The sequence below is a fragment of the Fistularia commersonii genome, chromosome 25, assembly GCF_037954325.1.
Source record: "Fistularia commersonii isolate RoL2024-O1a breed Wild chromosome 25, RoL_Fcom_v1.0, whole genome shotgun sequence".
Lineage (NCBI taxonomy): Eukaryota > Metazoa > Chordata > Actinopteri > Syngnathiformes > Fistulariidae > Fistularia > Fistularia commersonii.
In genome coordinates, this window is record NC_141308.1 from 4,534,661 (window position 1) to 4,554,942 (window position 20,282).

Genomic DNA, 20,282 nt, shown 5'->3' on the forward strand with positions numbered 1-20,282 from the left:
AGAATGTAAACCAATATAAACATTTGGCCAGAATTTGAGAAAACCATCTAGTTGTACGTTTTTCAGGATTATCTTAAAAATTAAGCTTTGCTAAAAGGTGATTCATAAACTGACGTGTTGAAAAATATTTCAAACAAGGTTGGCAGAAAACAGGGATTTTGCGAAGAACGATGACTTGCCTGAGTGTCAAAATGTTTGTGTCAAAATGATGGGAAACTAAATCATGTTGGGATATAAACTTGTAGACGCTTGCTTGTACACTGAACAGATTTTGGACTTTGATAAGAATCAATATTCAAAACAATATGTATTTCATATTTTATACACCAATATTGTCTTTATTACAAAATATTCAATAAACCAACTTTACACTGTACAAGATACAACATAGTTTACAGCTTTTGGCTATATACAAAAAAAAATCTGCATATTAAAGTGAATATCTCTAAAAAGGCAGGTTGCAATCACTGTAAGCTTATTGAGTAAGGCAAAAACTTGAAATATGATGTATTTACACTTTTGCAGATCAAGTAATAATATGCTGATATAGTCTATAATAAAGTCTGAGCCAGCAGAGATGTGCTAAAGCTGATAGATTTTGAGGAAAACTCAAACATAGCTCAAACATGACTTCAAGCTGGATTATAGTGTAGTGTGTCTGACGGACAACAGTTGTTGGATCCTGGGTCACTTTTTCTTCATCTGCTCTGAAATGCGTGACTGTCGAAGGAACATCGGCGTTGTGAGGGCAAATAGAAAAGTTGTTTGATGTGGTTAAATTCTGTGCTCTCTTTCGTGTTGTTTGTGTTTGTATGGGCCACAGATGAGGGTATATTGGTGCTACTGTAAGGTATTTGCACTTTGAGACTGGTAGAGTTTTGACAATAACTGCTTCCATAAACATATGTTCTAACTGTACTGAATAGCATTGTAGATGCATGCGTCTGTCTGTGTTTGGCCCACTTTGAAATCCAAAAGTACATATTATTCTGTTTACACATTTGAATGGCACCGTGACTCAGGGCAGAGCTTAAACATGGGAGCCAAGTTGCTTTCGATTTAAATCAAAGTTAAAAAAAAAAAAAAAAGTCCTGCAGACACCTGAAGGTGTCTCGAGAAGACACATGTCCCAGACACATGTTTCTTGTAGCATGAGGCAATTGACGAACAAACTATGGAAACCTCATAACTTTGGTTGTCTTACAAAAGGAGTCACTATGGCAAATAACTATTGAAAAAAAATCATGCACCATTCATGGTAAGTGAGTCTAACGGTGACAGCCTGTTTTGCAGGGTGAGTTGTGAGTATAAAATGTAATTTTGTGCTGTTTTCTCTACAACGCATCATTTATCACACATGCATACACATTCACAAGTATACACATGCATGCTTACATGCACCAGAAAGAAACACAACACTGTAAATAATGCAATGTATCCTTGGCATATTCAGAAAGACAGTGCAAAAGCAATGGCAAAATCAGTCTTTTTTCTCAATATCAATGCACATACAGTATCCCTTGTACACGGAATATATACTGTACATGTAAAACAAAGATGCACATTGTATCTGAATTTAAGGGACCCAGGAGAAGCACAAAATCTAAACACCTGGCAAAGAGATGTTAAAGAAGAGACGTTGTGCGTTGGTCCACAATTGTATGTCTGTCCTCAAAGAATGGCAAGCAGTTCACATTTCCAAGAATAAAATATGATTGTCTGGATCTCCATGCGATGACTGGAAGTTTTTTGGTGTTTTCTTTTTATCCTGAATGAGTGTAATGGTTGTTGCACTGGCAGTTCAGGATAAGTCAGAAATACCGTGACAGTCTCATCTCCTCTGAGCTCTCACCGGGACTTTCTTTCCACTAAACATCTCAGTTTAATGTCTTGTGTTTGACTACACAATAACATCTGCAATAGCTGCCACAGCCTGAATCTCAATCTCTGTCACCTCTACATCCTCCTCCTCCTCCTCACCAACCACAGGCACGCAGGAAGAGGGCAGGCATGCTGCTTGGCTATTGCTGCTATTGGCAGTGTTCATCTGAATGTTGCTACCCATGCTGGCATGAATAGTCAGGCTGGCGGCCGAGGAGACACTGCCCAGATTGGTTGGGACGCTCGTCTTGCCGCAGGAGTGGATGCGGCGTGCCAAGCTGGCAGAACGCACCACTGAAGAAGTGGTTACAGTACCCACGCCCTGAACCTTACCTTCCAGGAAATAGGTCATCATCTCACCTTTCCCCTTAACACTTACTTTGCCACGACACACCAGGTCATAGTTAGAATTCAGCATCCGATAGACCTCTTCAGTGACCTGTTTTGTTCGGATGGATAATAAACACAAGTTTTTTTTCAACAAATTAGCGAAGGGAAAAAATTTGCTCCTTAGTAATTATGCAAGTTCTGCAAGGCAGTATTATTTATGTTATATGTTGTTATGGGAAAAGACTCATGGTGACATCCTGACATGATGTTTTGTTTTGTTTTGTTAAAATAACAGTGCATTTTACATATGAAATGAACCTCATGGTTGTTATCATTGTAGCAATTCAATTTTGGTGTAGTATTTATTGCATAGCATCATACAACTCTAACAAAACACTACTGTAGACCTTTGGTTGCATTTTGTTTGTGCAATAATTTTGTAGCTGGTCTATTCAGGACATTTTGGATGACATTTATAAAACAACATATATATATTTTTCTAAGCCTCTTCTAAAGTCATTTACAACAAAACCTCAGCCTTCCCGGGGTACCTGAATCTTTCCCGGTATTCCAGTGCTGTCCATGCGACTGGCCACGTTAACCGTATTCCCCCAGATGTCATACTGAGGCCGCCGTGCACCAATTACCCCCGCAACCACCGGGCCCACATTGATCCCTGCAAGAATTTAAAAAATATTCGTAAAGGGAGATGCAGCACGGTTATAGATTTTTTTTGTATTTCGAGATATACAATACCATACAAAGGAAGAGACATACCCACTCTCAAGACAAACTCATTGTATGACTGATAGTTGATTTCATCCAAAACATCAAACATCTCAATGGCGTAGTCTGCTATTGTGCTAAGATGGTCATAGACAGATTTTTTGGCCTAAAAAGGGAAAATTTCACAATTAATTTCCAAGTGAAGAACACGCAGATGCAAAAAAAAAAAAAAAGAGCAATATGTCACCTTGGTACCAATGGTGGGGACGAGACCCACAGCTGCCATATATGTGCTGCCAATGGTTTTGATTTTCTCTATGTCTTTGTAGCACTCTTTATCCATGAGCTGAAAAAGACACGTTCAAATAACTGCACAAAGTCAGGACCAAGTCGAGGTATGTTCACTGTCTTTTTTTTTTCAATGAATACAAGCGTTGCACCTCGTCAAAATCTGCAATTATCTCATTTAGCAGTCTCAGGCACTCAACTCCCATGTTGTTGCCATCCAGTTCGATGTAGAAATCATTGAAGTTGGGGATTGAGGCGAACAGGACACCTACTTGTGCATATGACTGATAGTACAGATCCTGATGGAAGAAGAAGAAACCTTAATCAAAATATTGATATCGCTTTATTTCTTTTCTATTTTTCAATATTTTTAGCTCTCTGCCTGTCTTGTGAGGTTCACCATGTTCCTTGGGTTTGATAACAGGAAGTGTTGGGCCACATGTGCAGGCAGAAGGTTGAAGAGAATCCTCCTGTTGTCAAGTTTGACTTTTTCCATGCCATCCCTCTCCTCCTCTGCCTGAAAGAATATAATACTCAGGAAATCGTTTTGATGACTGTGGCTTGTTCCAGGTTTCCACCACCTGGGGTCAGTAAAAAACCTCACAACATGCATTCCTGAAGCTCTAATAGCAGTTATTGCTGTTGTTAAATAATGTTTTATTTTTTCTTCGTGCTATGCAAAATTGTCTTATTTTTTTTACATCTCTGATGCCAAAGAAACCCAAGCCAAAACAAGCCTTATTTTTGCCAAAGAACAGACAGCTGGCAGCCTATAAATATAAATCCTCCGCACAAAACCCGAGAGTTTACATATAACAAATACCAAATGGCAGCATTTCCGCTTCTATGAAAAGTTAGATTATAATAATGAGATTCAAGCCTCTCCAGGCCAACTTCTATGGCTCTCTCATGTGCAAGACCACATATAGATGCACACTTCCTGACCTGCACAGCCCAAAGGAAATCCAAGCGTAGTTTGAGGTCAAGTTGCCTGGAGTGGAGGGCCAGGGCACTGACAAAGAGCAACAGAGACAGGATGGGCTCATAGCCTCGGATGTGGAAGGACCCCCCACTGTGGAAGAGACCAACACACAATTCAGCACTGGGTAAGACCACACAGAAAACTGCACGGGAGGGTTGAATGGATGCCCTATAGTGCCAAGAGCAATTATACGTGAAGGTATATGGGTGCAATACGTAAAATGTAGATTTCAACATCAAAACAAATCATTACGGCTAGGAAAACACAGCGATGCAAGTGCTTTGAGTGTGGCCGAGCTCTAGAAACATACACATAGTTTAATTACTGCAAGTGGTTATAAATAAAGCAAGGTTTTTCCAAAAGAGATTGTTCCTTACACTGGAAAATTAAACAAAGTCACTTTTGAAGGGCAGATTTATGATCTAAGCGCCAATAGAGTTGGTCAGGTCCTGTGACGCTGAGGTGAAGCAGCTAACGTGCTCCTATCATCCAACCCACATCATCCTTCCAGGGGTTTTGATCTTTAACTAACGAGTACATGTGCTGCTTCAAAGGGTGGTAAATGAAAGAGTGTGTTGGCTACAGAAAAGCAAAGACTCTGCGCGTGCCTGTCTTCATCTGTGCACACACACACACACACACACACACACACACACTCGTACACATCCTTGCAAATGTAACTGTAAAATCTCTCTGGTTATCTGTTCCTTCGCTGGATCAAACAAATGTGAAACTGTTGCATGACATTCACAGACAGTCACTCTTTCCAAGGCCAAGATAATGCCCCGTCTGTGTTTGTGTGTGTGTGTGTGTGTGTGTGTGTGTGTGTGTGTGTGTGTGTGTGTCAGGGGGGCGTTCACTATAGCTCATAGTCTTGGGCATTTAGAAAGGATACTTTTTCAAAGGGTTTTTAGCAGAGTACTACACATCACTGCAAACACATCATTGCATCAACAAAAATGCGCTGAGATAGAAATGCATTATGTTTGTAAAAAGTCGGTTATGAATTTATGAATGCATTGCTTATTTAAATTGTTGTGTTCAATTTTCAGGATATAACCTGCAAGATTCATCCTGTTATATCCAAGATTTTTGCGTTGTATATTTGTGGTGTAAACAATTGATCGGTGAAGTTCTATTGATCTATAAATACAACCGTTTACAGCAAATGAAAGTTTAGGTTTGCGTTATTTAGATATCGTGAAACTCCAGGCTCTTTCGGATTAAGTTGAGATATTTGACTGATGCTTGTTTTTGTTGTCGAATATCAGAAACTGAGATTTGATTTTTACAAGTGAGAGAATTTGATGTTTTTCAACAAGTTGTGTCATCTTCCTCACCCCGCAGTCTTGCGAAAACCACTGAGCTCCAACACAGTGACATACAGGACTCCCAGAAGGAGCATTAGCATCATCTTTGGCAGCCAAGAGACACGCAGGAAAACCGCCAAGGTAAGGGTGCCGACCACGCAGGACAGAAAGGCATATCTGGCGCCATCGCAAGGCAACTCTGCCATGGTGTGGTTGGCGCCGCTGTCCACATCAATGATGATAATCGAGCTGTTAGAATTGGCACTACCCCACAACCAGGGCATACAGCCCACCTGCAAGGATGAGCACAGAGATATAGGAACAAGTAAACACATTTGTGAGGAAGCCTCTCGGATTACAGGTGAAATTTCATCAAGGAAAGAAACCTAGTCCAGTTGCCACTATGAGATTTGACTGGGATTGGCCATCACCTCCATGACTAAGAACCTCCACGTACAAGTTATCACATTCATCCTGGTGATTCTTCCCACATCCTGATAATGCCTGACAGATTGAGGCATCCTAAAGTCACCTTCATCTACCACGCTCATCTACTTAGAAGCAAGCGAGACGATGTTTGAGCACTTTACGGTTGCATTTGCAAACTTGAAATGACTCGAATAACAATAACGCCTCCTCATGTTCTTTGACATAATAATATGGATAATAATTACAGCCCCGTTGATACAATTTTCTTGCTGGTTGGCTGGTAAAGCGAGACATTTCTTGTAAACTGCAATTTCCCTGCTGCCTTGCTCCCTTACCACACATGCTTGGGCCACAGCGTAGATTAAGAGCACTATGAGAATGCAGAGAGCGGTCCGGATCTGAATGGTTAGGCACCCTGGAAAACACTGAGAAACACAGAAATAAAGATAAAAGCATTGGTTGAATTTATATTATTCAAGCTTATGTCCATGCAACTGATCTCCAATAATAAATGAATAGGCATATATTGCCACATTGGAACATCACAATAGAAGAAAGTGTTGGTAAAATGGTGTAGAATAGAACAGCAAAATAATATTCAGGTTGAACATAAATCAAATTGAAAAGAGCAAAAGAGAGACAGAGAAGGATTCTGAATGTCTGTTTGACCAAGAAATCATAAAAAAACACATGGTTAGGAGCTTTCACACTGTTAGTGTTAGCAAGAGCTGAACTTACTAAACCATAAATTTCCATCTTAATTTGAATTTAATGTAAGGGCTTCACCGGTAATTACATACTGAAGGAATATTGAATCATTTTTTAAAGGCTTTCCTAAAATACAATTACATTTTTTTTGTCTTAGGTCAGCAAAAATAGCTGTAATACAATGAAGTAAAATTACCAGCCCTATTAGGCTCCATGCCCAAGAAGAATATGCTCACAGATATAAATTTGTGACTGCGACATGAATGATGATGAGCATAAGTTTAAAAGTTAAAAACAACTTTAATTAAAAAAAGATAAAAAAATACCTGAACTCTTGTGATATGCAGGTACATTATACAAGCGACCAGGAAACAGATGCAGAAGACGAGGAGGACAAGTACGACTGTGCCCCTGGAAGGGAAAAAAGAAGTTGGGGAAAACAGCTTTCAACTTATGAAAGAGAAATAAGAGGAGGTAAAAATGGAGATGGACCAGCTGTTAAAAAATGTCATATGATGAATGATTGTACTCACTGCGGTATGATTAAAAGATAAACAAGGCCACACAAGGCTGCAAGGATCAGAGAGAGGACCACTGCGCTGGTGAAGTACTCATCAGGAACCTGGTGGTACTTCGTAAGATCATAGATCGGATAAAAGTGGGTCACAATCCATGACAGTTAAATGATTTCTTACAGAATGTACCAGGAGGGTCCCTTACCCTCTGCTCACGCTCCGAGCATTTATACATGAGTGTGAGGAAGTGAAGGTCGGCAGTATCAGACTCCGTCTGGCGAGCCTCGATCAACCGACCGATGTAGCGATTGACCCGGGTTCGGGGACTGCTCTGGATCACATTAGCCTGGTTAGCATTTGAGCGGTTCCTGAGTTTCTGTGGAGCGGTCCTCATAGCTCTCCGCTAAAGGAATAAAAAAAAAAGACGACTATCTGACACAGTGAAATTACTCAGATGCCTGTATTATAATCTTGTTTTGACCAACAGTGATCAGTTAGAGAGATTATCATATTATGAAGATGACAGTGGCCCCACACTGAACTTCATGTATATATGCACCTCTGAGTCTATAAAAATAAAGATCTCTGGTGCTGGAGCCAAGCTAAAGAATTCACATGGATGAGAGAGAGCAATTGTGATATTGATCTCTGGACTTTTTATGCCCCAATTGCTGGGTTTGAGTAAGTTAAGTCGACGCCAATTTGAAATGTTTAGCTCGATGACAGCGACAGGACAATCACTAGTTTATGACTTCATTACGTGAGATACGTACAGGTTTCTTGCTTACGAGCCAATATCTATTTACCCTCACTTGTTGAGTCCCTTCACTTCCCTACATTTCATTTGCACCCCTTTCTCTCTGCTTCACATGATTCTCTCTCTTGTCTCTGTTATCTATATCTTTATTTTATCATTTTGTTATTTCCATATTTAATGTTCCTGCCTATTTGTGTTTTTTCAAAATCCCCACTAAATCTACTTTTTGTCTTTACTTCTATAACACCTTCCTCTCATTATTTATTTTAATGTCTTCCTAACTTTCATTTCCATCTCAGTCTTACATTTTCCTCACAGACCATGTTTTTGCCATTGTAGTACAAAACTCATCCTACAGCCGTGTCTGCTGCACCAAAAATGCAACGCATGCATCCCCCTGCCCCTCATATCACTTTTCTCCGTGCCTTGAATACATATGTCATTTAACACACTTGCAGAGTGTGTGGTCTGAATGTGAAATTACCAGTCAGTGGAAGATGTGTGTATAACTTCCCTCCCTGTGTGTATTGCTGCAAACTGCCTTTCATGTATGCTTTGAGAAGCTTGTGCTGAAGAGGACACGTGTTAAGGGTAGACATTTATATGATGCAGCCTCTGAGGGCGTAATGATAGCATTATGACGATGCTTACTTACTGAGAAACTCTACATAGTCTACGGTGCAATTTCATCCAAAATCTAATGTCATGACCGACCAGCCCTTGGCTTAAAACCCAGCGGTATACTAAATCCTTATCAAGTCACAAAATAAAGGATGATGAATCTGCCGGGGACTATTATTGGGCAGGTTTCACGCATGCACCGACACACCCCCACCCACCCAGTGACACACACACACACAAGCACAGCAGCGCATCAGGAGTACCACAGTTGGTGGAAGACATTTACAGCTGCCAGGTCAGAGGATTTCTCTTCAGACTCACAAGGTCAAATACGCTCTTTGACATTTAGCCAGGCTGCCAGTGATAGTATATGGGTGGAAATTGCTACATTGCTCTCTTGCTCGAGAAATATGTTGAGGTCATTATAGCTGACAGGATTGTGCACTCGGTGACCATCTCACACTCGCTCCGCATCTTGCTGTGTGAAAGAATGAACGTATTCAAAGCCACACAATATTTTTCCTTTTCTTCTTCTAAATTCTGCTAAAATCCTGGATTACATTTTCAGCTAAAATAGAAATTATAAGCCCTAGGGCACAATGTTTTGTTATACAATTAATGTCCTTTTTTTCTAGACATTGCTGGAAGCTCTCGGTGAAACAGCCATTTACATTAAATGTGTGAACTTGTTCTGTTAAAGCTGCTTTATGTTAGGGTTAATGTTAGGGTTCCAAAATAAGATCCAATTGAAATATATAATTGGAATATTATATATAAACTGTCAGCTAACTAATGTGAACAACCCCTTTTTTTTTACATTTAAAATACTCGTTTTGGGGTATACACAACCTCTGTGATATAATCAAGCTGCACAAAATCAGCTTTAAAACACTGACTTATGAGCATATACTTCACAAAGGTTAAATTGAACATTTGTATCAATATATAAGGGGAATGTCTTTTGACATACATCTTGTACATCTTTCCCTGTGCTTACATTATGAAAGGGCAAGTGAACTGAGCAAGAGACATTGGCTCGTATGGCTGTATCTCTAAAGATTGCAAAAGAAGTTTCTGTTTTGCGCAAAAGAAGTTTCTGTTTTTGCACAAAAGCCCCAAAAAACACCAACTGATTGAAATCCAACATTGAAAAATAATGCAGCTCCAGTAACCAAGAGTCCACTGTATATCAGGATGATGTAATGCAGTAACACATGAAGTCAAACAAAGAGTTAAGTTTTCACAACTACAAACCGTAAATACGAACAACAATGGATTTAAATGTAAATGTAAATGGATTTGCCTCCACCCCATTAACACAAACACAAAAACATGAATACAGATACGGAGAGATAATACCTTATCACCATCCTCGCAGTTCATGACATTGGAGAAGGGAATCTCAGCCTTGAACATCTTCCTGCAGTGCATAAGCTGCACTAATAAGTAGCACACTGTTTTGAACTTCATCTTTTTGGCAGGCTTTATATCCGAAAGAATCAGTCCTGGGAATATCTGTCACCGGACAAGAAATGGGAACAGGGATTAAATCATGATACCCCACACGATAATATTATGTAAGGGTCTGCATTCCAAGCACAGGTCATGGACAATGTGAATGTGCACAAATGCATGCACGCACACACACACACACACACACACACACACACACACACACACACACACACACACACACACACACATATATATGTATATCTGGCTCAAGATTTGAACTGGGAAAGAGGTTAAAATAAGGTAGGTCAGTCCCAAAGGCCCAAAGGAAATTCAAACAGTTGAAGGACTAAGTTGCCTTGATTTCACTTTCATGAAACTATTTAAAGGTTTGTGTGTCATGTGCTGTACCAAACACGCAATTAGATTGATACCCTGGCTGCCCCCCTCCCCCCTCCGACCAGGTGTAATCAGTGGTACCATAACAGTGAGTTGCAGAATATTCAACGCAGCTTAGTTTTAGCACATCTTCCTTTGAGTCATGTCTCTGATGAGGTCTTGCCATCAGTTTCATTAAGAGGCTTAGCGGAGCCCCCCCCCCCCCCCCTCCCCGCTTATCACACAAACATACACGCAACTGGGATCTTATAGGTTCCCTGTGTGCAAGCCTTGTCTTGCAAATAATGCAACCTGCTAGAAGAGGATGAAGGAAGAGAAGAGAGGGTTGTAAAACAAAAACAAGACTGAAATTCCCTCTCCAGCAACTTGTGGCAGATCTGTACATGTGCCTGTTTGTGTGTATGAACTACCACACACATATCTGTGTGCTTTATGAACTGTGCAAATTTGAAATGATAGATGCCATGGGCTTTTTTTTTCCTTTCTCTTTAGAGTGTCAGTCCAATACATTACAACTGGAAGTGAGAGCATACTAACAATAAATATATATGAGAACTCCATCATATCAAGTTAGACACAACAGCCAACATTATCGTTCTACATCAGGAACAGTCATTTCTGCAGACCTTGGCATGGGAGTAAAGTCTAGTCAAGTTCAGCCTGCATTCAATCTAGTCTTGTATGACTTTCCATTTATATTTATTAACATTGGATGTACCATGTGAGTATATATATATATATATATGTATAGCATATCTGTATATGCAGTATGCATGCATGTATTCTATAAATGTATATCATGTATATATAGTGTGTGTAGTTTATATATTGCTTCTTAAAATGGTGCAATGTTCATCTTACTGTGCCTGAAAGATACACACAACAAATATATTAAGTGCAAGAACAAATCCAAATATTTTTTTATCTGGTGTGAAGTTTATTATTTATTTTTTTATTTTATCTGTTACAAATTTAATGTTCTATTGTAATTATTCTTATTCATGAAAATGCTGTAGAGTGCAATGCAAACAAAATCTTGTCCAAGAAGTGCATTGTGTGTATGTCTTGGAAAACAACATTTTTGAATCTGTTATCAGAATCTACTGTAAATCTTGAAGTACACCCTCCAGGTATTGCTCGCATCTCTTCATTAAAAGACATTATAGAGAGATTATAATGAAAAAAATCAACTCATCATATCATTTTAATCCTGTCTTTTTAGGATTTGTTTGCAAGGAATCACAATGCGGTACCTTCCGTCGGTGTGATGGCACTATAAAGAAAGTTTCAATTTCGTGTTTTTGGAGGAAGGCATTCCTTTCATGGCCATTTCCAGGTTCCACCTCATAATCTCCATTTAGGCACTCTAGAGTAGATCTTGTGATGTGGACTTTTCTGTGCAGCACAGAAGCAGACAGGGAAAATAAAATATGCATTAAGTAACTTGCGAGCAAGCCAGAGCACAGCTACATTATACATTTCTGGAAAAATGGTAACTGTAAATGTTAACATCTTTCTGTTGGAGTCACTGGTGACATTGAGGTAAGGTTTTCCCATTATGAATTTTGTGATTTTACTTGAGGCAACGACTGGTATCATTAAAGCCCAGTAGCTATATAAATGGTGATAAATAGTTTTCCATAGTTGCTATTAACACTGATAATGTCAAATACTGACCCAGGTAGTCCTCCAGCTTCCATCACATTGGCCAGTGTCACATCATTGGACCATACATCGTACTGCCACTTTCTGAGGCCGAGCACGCCGCACAACACCCGGCCCGTATGCAAACCAACCCGCATGTTCAAGTTGACTTCTGTGGCTTCTGCTACTGACCTGCGGTAACAATGAACATTTAAATTTGAATATCTATTTCTACATCTTTATATCCATACGTCTTCATCTATGTCTACCTGACCTCTCCTTTATTTGTGTTCATAAGCAGACGGTTTAATTTTATTGCATAATCTCATTTTCTGAGACACTCAGTAATGAACAGCCTTAAAGTTTGTAATACATTTTTAACAGCTTACACTTCAAAGAAAATATGAAATTTGTAGCAGCAGTGACTTTTTTTTCAAACATAAAAAACTAGATTGTGTTAAATCAATGCTTAAAATGCTCTATTTAGCTTTAACAAACAAACTAACAAAAAACACATTAACGGTACAAAAGAGAATTGTTTTGTTGCCATAACTGTAAAGAATGTGGCCTCAAAAGGTGCCTTTGTCTGTTTTTGAAAATGTAGAGAGAGAGTGAGTACAATCAAGCTCCTGGGAAAAAAAACTGTGTTTTCTTTTTGTTTCTCAGCCAATTGTGTTTCTGCTTCTCAGATGTTCAGTGACAGAATGAACTCCAAGCACACGTGGTTTATCAAACTGCTAATCTGGGTATTCTCTCATCACTGGCTTGATTTAACAGTGAGATGCGAAAAACAAAACAAACTGATGTGGACATTATTTTTTAAGAAAAAGACTATTGGACAAATAAAGTAGATATCAATATCACACTTCAAATGTTAATCAAATGAAATGGTTTTGATGGTATTCAAATGTAAAATATATATTTAATGTGTATATTGTGTGTGTAAAAATATAAATGACGCGTGATCACTCACGTTATAGTATCAATCATATCTAGGCCCATTTCTACACAGCAGTGAGCGTGGTCAGTCTTGGGTTGGGTCAGTCCAGACACACAGTAATAACAATCCCCGAGGATTTTAATCCGGCGACAATGGTTCTCCTGTCAATCAAAAGACAAAGGGAGAGAGACAGATTGAATTTTAGAAGAACAAATCAGATAAGAAAATGCATATTGACCTCTGTGTTTTTTAAACCACAGACTGACACAAGCACAGCACCTCAATTGAAAATATATCGTACATATAATTGATGGTCTCCTCAGTCAAAGATGAATTTCGTAGCGTTCGAAGTGTCCGTCAGAGTTTAGAGAGCTAATATCTAATTTTAGTTCATGCATTAAACTCATTAGTTTGAGAGACATCCCTCAAAGAAATTGAGAGAGTAGCTTTGGCTATTAATTCATTCTAGTTACACAATTAAATGAATTCTGAGAGTTGCTTTTTTCCCTTTCAAATATGGAGGATTTTTCCATGAATTAATGAGCTTTGTGTAAACACTGAAACCCGTACCCAAATTTAAAATCTGTCAGCATTATTGTTAAAATAAATTATTTATTAATAGTTGATTGTTGTCACACTGATGCTAACGTGTCTATTTTATTTCTTCCACCTGTTTTATTTTGGACACATATTAAGAGAAGAGAGGGGTGTTGATATTCTAATTTTACTCAGAAGAGGAGGACTTGAGACAGCCAAATCCCTTAACACACGCACAATGTTTTAACTCCAAAATGTCTTGTTCAATGGTCATCTGCGTGACCGAACAGATGCAGGTACGTAAAAATACTACATTTGTGACAATGATGTCCCAGGGTCTCCAATGCAGACTCATTTAATGTTGAAATCACAGCAACACTGAAGCAAGTCTCACATGTAGACCGAAAAACACAGCTGAGAGTCACACTAGAAAACAAGATGAGTTGCTTTCTAACTTCTCAGGGAAAGTATCGAGTTGCAGGAAAAGTTGGCTTGCAAATAGAAGCCAATATTAAAGTGTTTGAGCAGTAGACATTCATTTTTCCAGGGTGACAGAGTGTCAGTCGACGCCGTCTCATAACCCTTTATTGTTTCCATGGCGGTAAAGGGTTCACTGGCCATGCATATGAAGAGCACAAAGACTTATAACTATGCATATCGGTAGGCTTGAGACAAGACAGATGCTTTATCTTTAATATGCAAGCAGTGTGAGTTTGACAAAACAATAATTACACTAGCCTGTTGGTAACTCATGTGATTTGTGTTTGGTCTCACATGCTTCAGTTCAACTATTGGAGCGCTAATCTGTGCATGTGACACTGATGTCACATGCACATATATGCAGATATGGTACAGTGACGAACTGCAATTCGTTCATAACGGAACTTGTAACGGCACAAAAAAAGCTCAAAAAGCATTTCAGGAATACAATTAGAGACGGAAAGCGCAACACATTTAACAGAAACAATAATTCCAGTGGCAAGTTAAATCCCACAGAACTAGTACTCATGAAAAAATGATTGAAAGAACATGAGCCATACATTAGTCGTTAGAATGGCTTGAAAGCTATTTCATTTAGATTCATCTTAAGATGACAAACCAGAAACAACAGCTTTTGCAGCAGCACTTTAAATGTAGGGAAACACAGAAACATGTCAACTTAAAAGTTGTCTATAAGATGTTTACTGTTCCAAATCATTAGATATGTGTTTTGGATCAAAGTTGTTAAGTTCTTTGCAGGTGAGTAAAAAATGTACAACCAATGAGGCAATCAGAGATAGAGATTGTGACATTCTATCTCTTATTCCAACCCTTGTACTAGTGTTCCTGATCAACTAACCATCTAATTACTGACTGACCGTAATAAACAGACCACAGGCCCCTGTAGCAGCTCATGCACTCCGAGGTAAAAACATTTATATATTTCTTGTTTGTGACCTCAAGACTTCTTTCCTCTTGAACAAAACTGTGCACTTTCTGATGATGACAGTGGGAAGTCTGAATGCAGCGCCCCGGATGGCATGACATCGATAATGAGGTAGCCAGGATTAGATTTATATGTATTTGTGTACTTCTGTAATGCTGAAAAATTGTTCTAGCAAACAGTCTATTAGTTTATATTGGATTTTTTCGTCAACCATTCTGGTGCTTTTTCTTCCAGAATGAAGTGGTGATACTTTATAAAAGCCGCAGTCAATGAAATTAGCTCAGTACTGAGCTGCACACAGATGGCCGTGAAGTTACTGTTTTTCCATCTATTATAACACTTTGACTGAGAGATATTTCCCTCTGACACATTGTTGTTGCCAACTTGTTAATTTTCTTTGCAGTCTCTACATGTGAAGGAAAAAATTCACATGAACGCCCTTAGAAGGGACATCAAACTTGTTCAATGAATATAATAGGAAAATCTATTTGAAATTGACAATTTTGGTGTCTTGTGACTTGATTTTGATTAACCTCTAAAATCCCATTCATATAGAATTAATTTAAATACACTTTAGTACAGGAAAAGTTTGCTTAATAGCGAAAAAGCTAATGACATCTCTCAAGTGTCACTCAGGTCATAGACAGTCCTTAACAGATGGTGCTACAGTAAGGCACAGCAACACCGGCAGGAAGCTGGGAAAGCCCCGGTACTTAAAATGTCTTACTCTGTACTTTCCTCTGCTAATCTGCACTGTGTGTTTAGGAGCTGATTCAGACCCAAGCAGGATTACAGCCATCATGTGACTGAAGCGTAGTGGGTAAAATCTGGACGGTCATGAGCAAAGAAGAGAGACGGGTGCAATGTGCTTGACTCTAGCCGTTGTGGTGTTTTTGTATATTTTCGAATGATACTACTTTCAACAGAACACCTATGGTCAGGTGTTGCGTGGCTGTCAGCACTAGCGCTTCATGTGGTTTCATGGAGACAAATTAACAACCACTTCAGTATACAAGGATAAAGAGGACCGAACAAAAAGGAAGAGACAAATAATACAGCAGGGGAACATTTAGTAAATGAATACAAAAGAAAAGGTGAGGTAACAGCACAAGTGAATTTGCTATGAGCTGCTGAATAAAAATCAGCAAACTCTATGGTTTGTTTTTGATGAAAACATCAATACCGGCACACTATCAATAGAGGCCTTACTATAATACACCCATTACTGAATTACTAAATCTTTTGAAGGCTTAAAATAGACATATATACTCATTGTAGGAAGGGATTATAAAAATATACAGTTAGCCCCAGACATTTTTGGACAGAGACACAAGTTTTGTTATTTTAGCTGTTTACAAAAATATATTCAGGATACAATTCTAATAATTAATATGGGCTTAAAGTGCAGACTCTTAGCCATAAACTGGAGCAAGGGTTTCGGAATTACAGCTCTTTGATACGTAGCCGCCTCTTTTTCAAGGGACCAAAAGTACAAGTATGCAAAAAAATACCAAGGCTGCATTGGGCTCTTCCCTTAGTAACCTGTCATCAATTAAGTAGTTAAAAGACCTGGAGTTGATTCCAGGTGTGGCGTTTGCATTTGGAAGCTGTTGCTGTGAACACACAACATGCAGTCAAAGGAGCTCTCAATGGAGGTGAAACTGACCATCCTGAGGCTGAAAAAAAGAAGAAATCCATCAGAGATAGCAGAAATGTTAGGAGTGGCCAAATCAATAGTTTGGTACATTTTGGGGAAAAAAAAGAGTGCACTGCTGAGCTTGGGAACTCAAAAAGGCCTGGACGTCCACGGAAGACAACAGTGGTGGATGATCGCAGAATCCTTTCCATAGTGGATAAAAACCCCTTCAACATCCACTTAAGTGAAGAACACTCTCCAAGAGGTAGGTGCATCAGTATCCAAGTCTACCATAAATAGAATACTTTATGAGAGTAAATACAAAGGTTTCACCACAAGGTGCAAACCATTAATCAGCTTCAAAATAGAAAGGCCAGAATTGACTTTGCCAAAAAAAACACCTGAAGGAGCCAGACCAGTTCTGGGACAGCATTCTTTGGACAGACGAGACTAAGATCAACCTGTACCAGAATGATGGGAAGAAGAAAGTCTGGAGACGAATTGGAACAGCTCATGATCCAAAGCACACCACATCTTCTGTAACACATGGTAGAGGCAGTGTGATGGCATGGGCATGCATGGCTTCCAATGGCCTTGGATCACTTGTGTTTATTGATAATGTGACAAAAGACAGAAGGGCTAGGGTTAGGATGAATTTTGATTCAGAATTCATGCAGTAAAGGCCTGGCAAAGCATCACAAAGGAGGAAACCCAGTGTTTGGTGATGCCCATGGGTTCCAGACTTTAGGCAGTCATTGCTTGCAAAGGATTCTCGACAATCTATTAAAAAGTAACATTTTACTTGGGGTTATTTGGGGGAGCGTTTGTATGAAAATAGCTACAATTCCTACATGTTTAATCATAGACATTAGTTCAACTCCCTGAATTAAACCTTAAAGTCTACACTTCAATGCCATTGTAGTTGTTTCATTTCAAATCCAATGTGGTGGCATGCAGAGCCCAAATCATGAAGATTGCGGCATTGTCCAAATACTTCTGGACCTGTGTGTGTCTGTAGAAGCCATTTCTTATGATCAGGATTTAAGTGTAACTCCTACTAAGGCCCAGTTAATTAGTAGAAGACAACTCTGTGAAATATTTTGGTGTCACAAAGGTGGGAAAGCACTTTATGAATAAAACAAAACATTCAAAGATGTCAAACTGTTCTTTTCGTTTTGGCTTTTCCCTTCAGGGAAAATGAACCTCCTCCACCCAACTCTGTTCTCTGTATCTTCTTCTCTCACATCAACTATCTTCATGTCTCCTTTCACTACATCTGTAGGTCTTTTCTTTGGTCTTCTTCTATGCCTCCTGCCTGGCACTTCCAATCCCAACATTCTTCTACCAATATATTTACTATTGTTTTCACAATTGTCCCCAGGTGACAAATACAATTTATTGAATTGAACTGATCCTTCCTCTGTACATGACCAAACCATCTCAGCCTGACCTCTCTTTTAACTTAAGATACAAAACTGGCTCTAGTTGTTCAAGCCTATTTGCTGTAAAGTTACAGTAAGTCAACAAAGCTTCAAAAAAGTGTCCAAGTACCCAAGAGGACGGTAGTAATAACCCTTAGCAGGTACCTCCCAGGACAAGACATTATACTATCACACCTTTTTTCCAATTTTACCAGCCATGTATAGAATACAGAATAATTTGTTTGAATCTGTTTTATCATTCCTCTCATACTGTAAGAACCCTGAAATTCACAGATTAAATTTGACATAGGAAATGTAAAACAAGCCAACAAAAAAAAAAAAACAAACAAAAGGAATTTGACCATGACTTGGAAGGGCGAAAACGTTCACAGACAATAATAGCAGCATCCATCATAGTGAGAAGCTATATTAAAAGAATATAAGATCATCATTTTGATTTAATTGCAATATTTTATGAGACTCATTTAAAATGTCAAGAAGACCAAATGAGGATCCTCCAAACCGAAAAAAAAAAACAGTGCAGCTCCCTGTGTAGCTTCATCATAGGATTCAACTGAGTAAGCTGACTAAGAAAATAACAGAAATTCTTTGAAAAGTCTGTTGAAAAATTCCTACAGTTGAGGGGCCTATGTGCAAAAAAAAAAAAAAAGGAAGGAAACAAACTTTGTAACTTACCATTAAGTATGGAGCCATTTTTTTTGTGCAAACAAGTAAAGTAGTTGTCAAAAATAAGGTTATCTCACATATTCATAAAATTCTACAAGAAGAATTAATGGATAACAGTCTTGATGCTCAACACAAATCCAAATTGGAAATGAATACTATAATTCCAGATGAAAAATGGAAGCATGCAGAGAGTGAAACACTAACGAAGAGCCCAGTTTGGAAAGAGTTTCACTGCAAAGCCAAGATGAGATTTTTTCAAAACCCCCTTTTCTCATGTCCAAATTTGTTAGCATGTCTGATTGGTGTTGGCAGGGTTTTGGACTACTGAGAGATCACACACACACACACACACACACACACACACACACACACACACACACACACACACACACACACACACATACATATGTTCTGGGACTACTCCAAATTGACTACTTGAAATTTGACTTCGGCAAATTAAATAAAACAATGTTTCTGGAGTGGTCTTGCCAGTCTCCAGAACTGAGCCCAATAGGAAATCTTTGGAGGGAGCTGAAAGTCCATATTGCCCAGCAACTGCCCCGAAATCTGAAGGATCTGGAGAAGATCTGTGTGGAGGACTGGGCCAAAATCCCTTCTGCAGTGTGCGAACCTGGTCGAGAAACTATAGGAAATGTCTGATCTGTCTCTACCAAGGTTTCTGTGCCAAATATTAAGTTCTGTTTTTCTGATGTATCAAATACTTATGTCATGCAATCAAATGTATTACTTAAAATCCAGTGACACGCAGTCAGTAGAGGCAGGGGCGGCCGGGCCTCACCTGTCATTATGGAAAGAAAAAAATGCAAAATGAAAAAAATTAATTAAATAGTTATATTTATTCAGTGATTTGTACTATAAAGTTATTTTCCACGTAGCGTCACCATTTATAGTTTTTTTTTGTTTTTTATTTATTTATTTGTTTATTTATTTTTTCATTTAAAAAAAAAAAATCACATTTACTGTTCTAATACGAGAGACCTGCGGTAACGCGGCAACCAGCTGAACCCACTATGGATTGCGCAATGATTCTGCCACCTGTGCTGCCATGCTATGCACTGAGACCATAGTGCTGTCTCTGTGGATGTCACTATTAAAAAAACACTTTTAATAGAAGAACCACATTTCCATAGTTTAGCTGATGTGTCTAATGTTTTTCTTCAACAACTGTAACGTGTTTTTCGTGTTTCTCGTAAACATAAAACGACTGAGAAGAGACGTTAAGTGAGGCACGCAGTGACGGTGAAGACTTCTACTAGCAAGCTATCGATGCTTCAGAAGGAGCGGCGCATGGACTTCATTTCTAAGTAAAGGTAAGGGATAATAATGTTATTTTTACATGTGCTTGTTTCTATGCTACAGTTTGAATATGTAAAGAATGCTGATATGCTATTTTAAACACTACACGTCAAATGCTGCCAATAAAATGGTGAATAAGCTACTCTGTAGGTTCCTGTTTGTAAATCTGACTGTGATGACGTCAGTGCCTCACCTGCCATGAACCACACCGCACGTCACATTGTATGATTTTATTAAAATCATACAATGTGTTTTTCTGGATTTTTGTTTTAGATT

At 38.8% G+C, this 20,282-nt stretch overlaps 1 protein-coding gene across 3 annotated transcripts in view; it reads right to left on the minus strand.

Annotated features, from left to right (window-relative positions):
* Positions 1 to 310: 310 nt before the first annotated feature.
* The window catches only part of LOC147218897 (adenylate cyclase type 1-like), a 40,875-nt gene continuing 20,903 nt past the window's right edge, over positions 311 to 20,282 (minus strand). For 2 of the 3 annotated variants that reach the window (XM_086172032.1, XM_086172030.1), the window contains 16 exons: positions 13,016 to 13,143; positions 12,076 to 12,234; positions 11,652 to 11,793; positions 9,907 to 10,062; positions 7,375 to 7,572; positions 7,188 to 7,285; positions 6,981 to 7,065; positions 6,282 to 6,371; positions 5,548 to 5,810; positions 4,171 to 4,297; positions 3,608 to 3,742; positions 3,378 to 3,524; positions 3,185 to 3,283; positions 2,989 to 3,103; positions 2,763 to 2,887; positions 311 to 2,320 (listed from right to left, as the gene is read on the minus strand). In XM_086172032.1, the coding sequence (XP_086028158.1) occupies positions 1,901 to 2,320; positions 2,763 to 2,887; positions 2,989 to 3,103; positions 3,185 to 3,283; positions 3,378 to 3,524; positions 3,608 to 3,742; positions 4,171 to 4,297; positions 5,548 to 5,810; positions 6,282 to 6,371; positions 6,981 to 7,065; positions 7,188 to 7,285; positions 7,375 to 7,572; positions 9,907 to 10,062; positions 11,652 to 11,793; positions 12,076 to 12,234; positions 13,016 to 13,143 (2,487 nt within the window). In that variant the 3' untranslated portion in view covers positions 311 to 1,900. The remainder of the gene's footprint in view (positions 2,321 to 2,762; positions 2,888 to 2,988; positions 3,104 to 3,184; positions 3,284 to 3,377; positions 3,525 to 3,607; positions 3,743 to 4,170; positions 4,298 to 5,547; positions 5,811 to 6,281; positions 6,372 to 6,980; positions 7,066 to 7,187; positions 7,286 to 7,374; positions 7,573 to 9,906; positions 10,063 to 11,651; positions 11,794 to 12,075; positions 12,235 to 13,015; positions 13,144 to 20,282) is intronic. The other variant, XM_086172031.1, reaches the window with a different exon arrangement.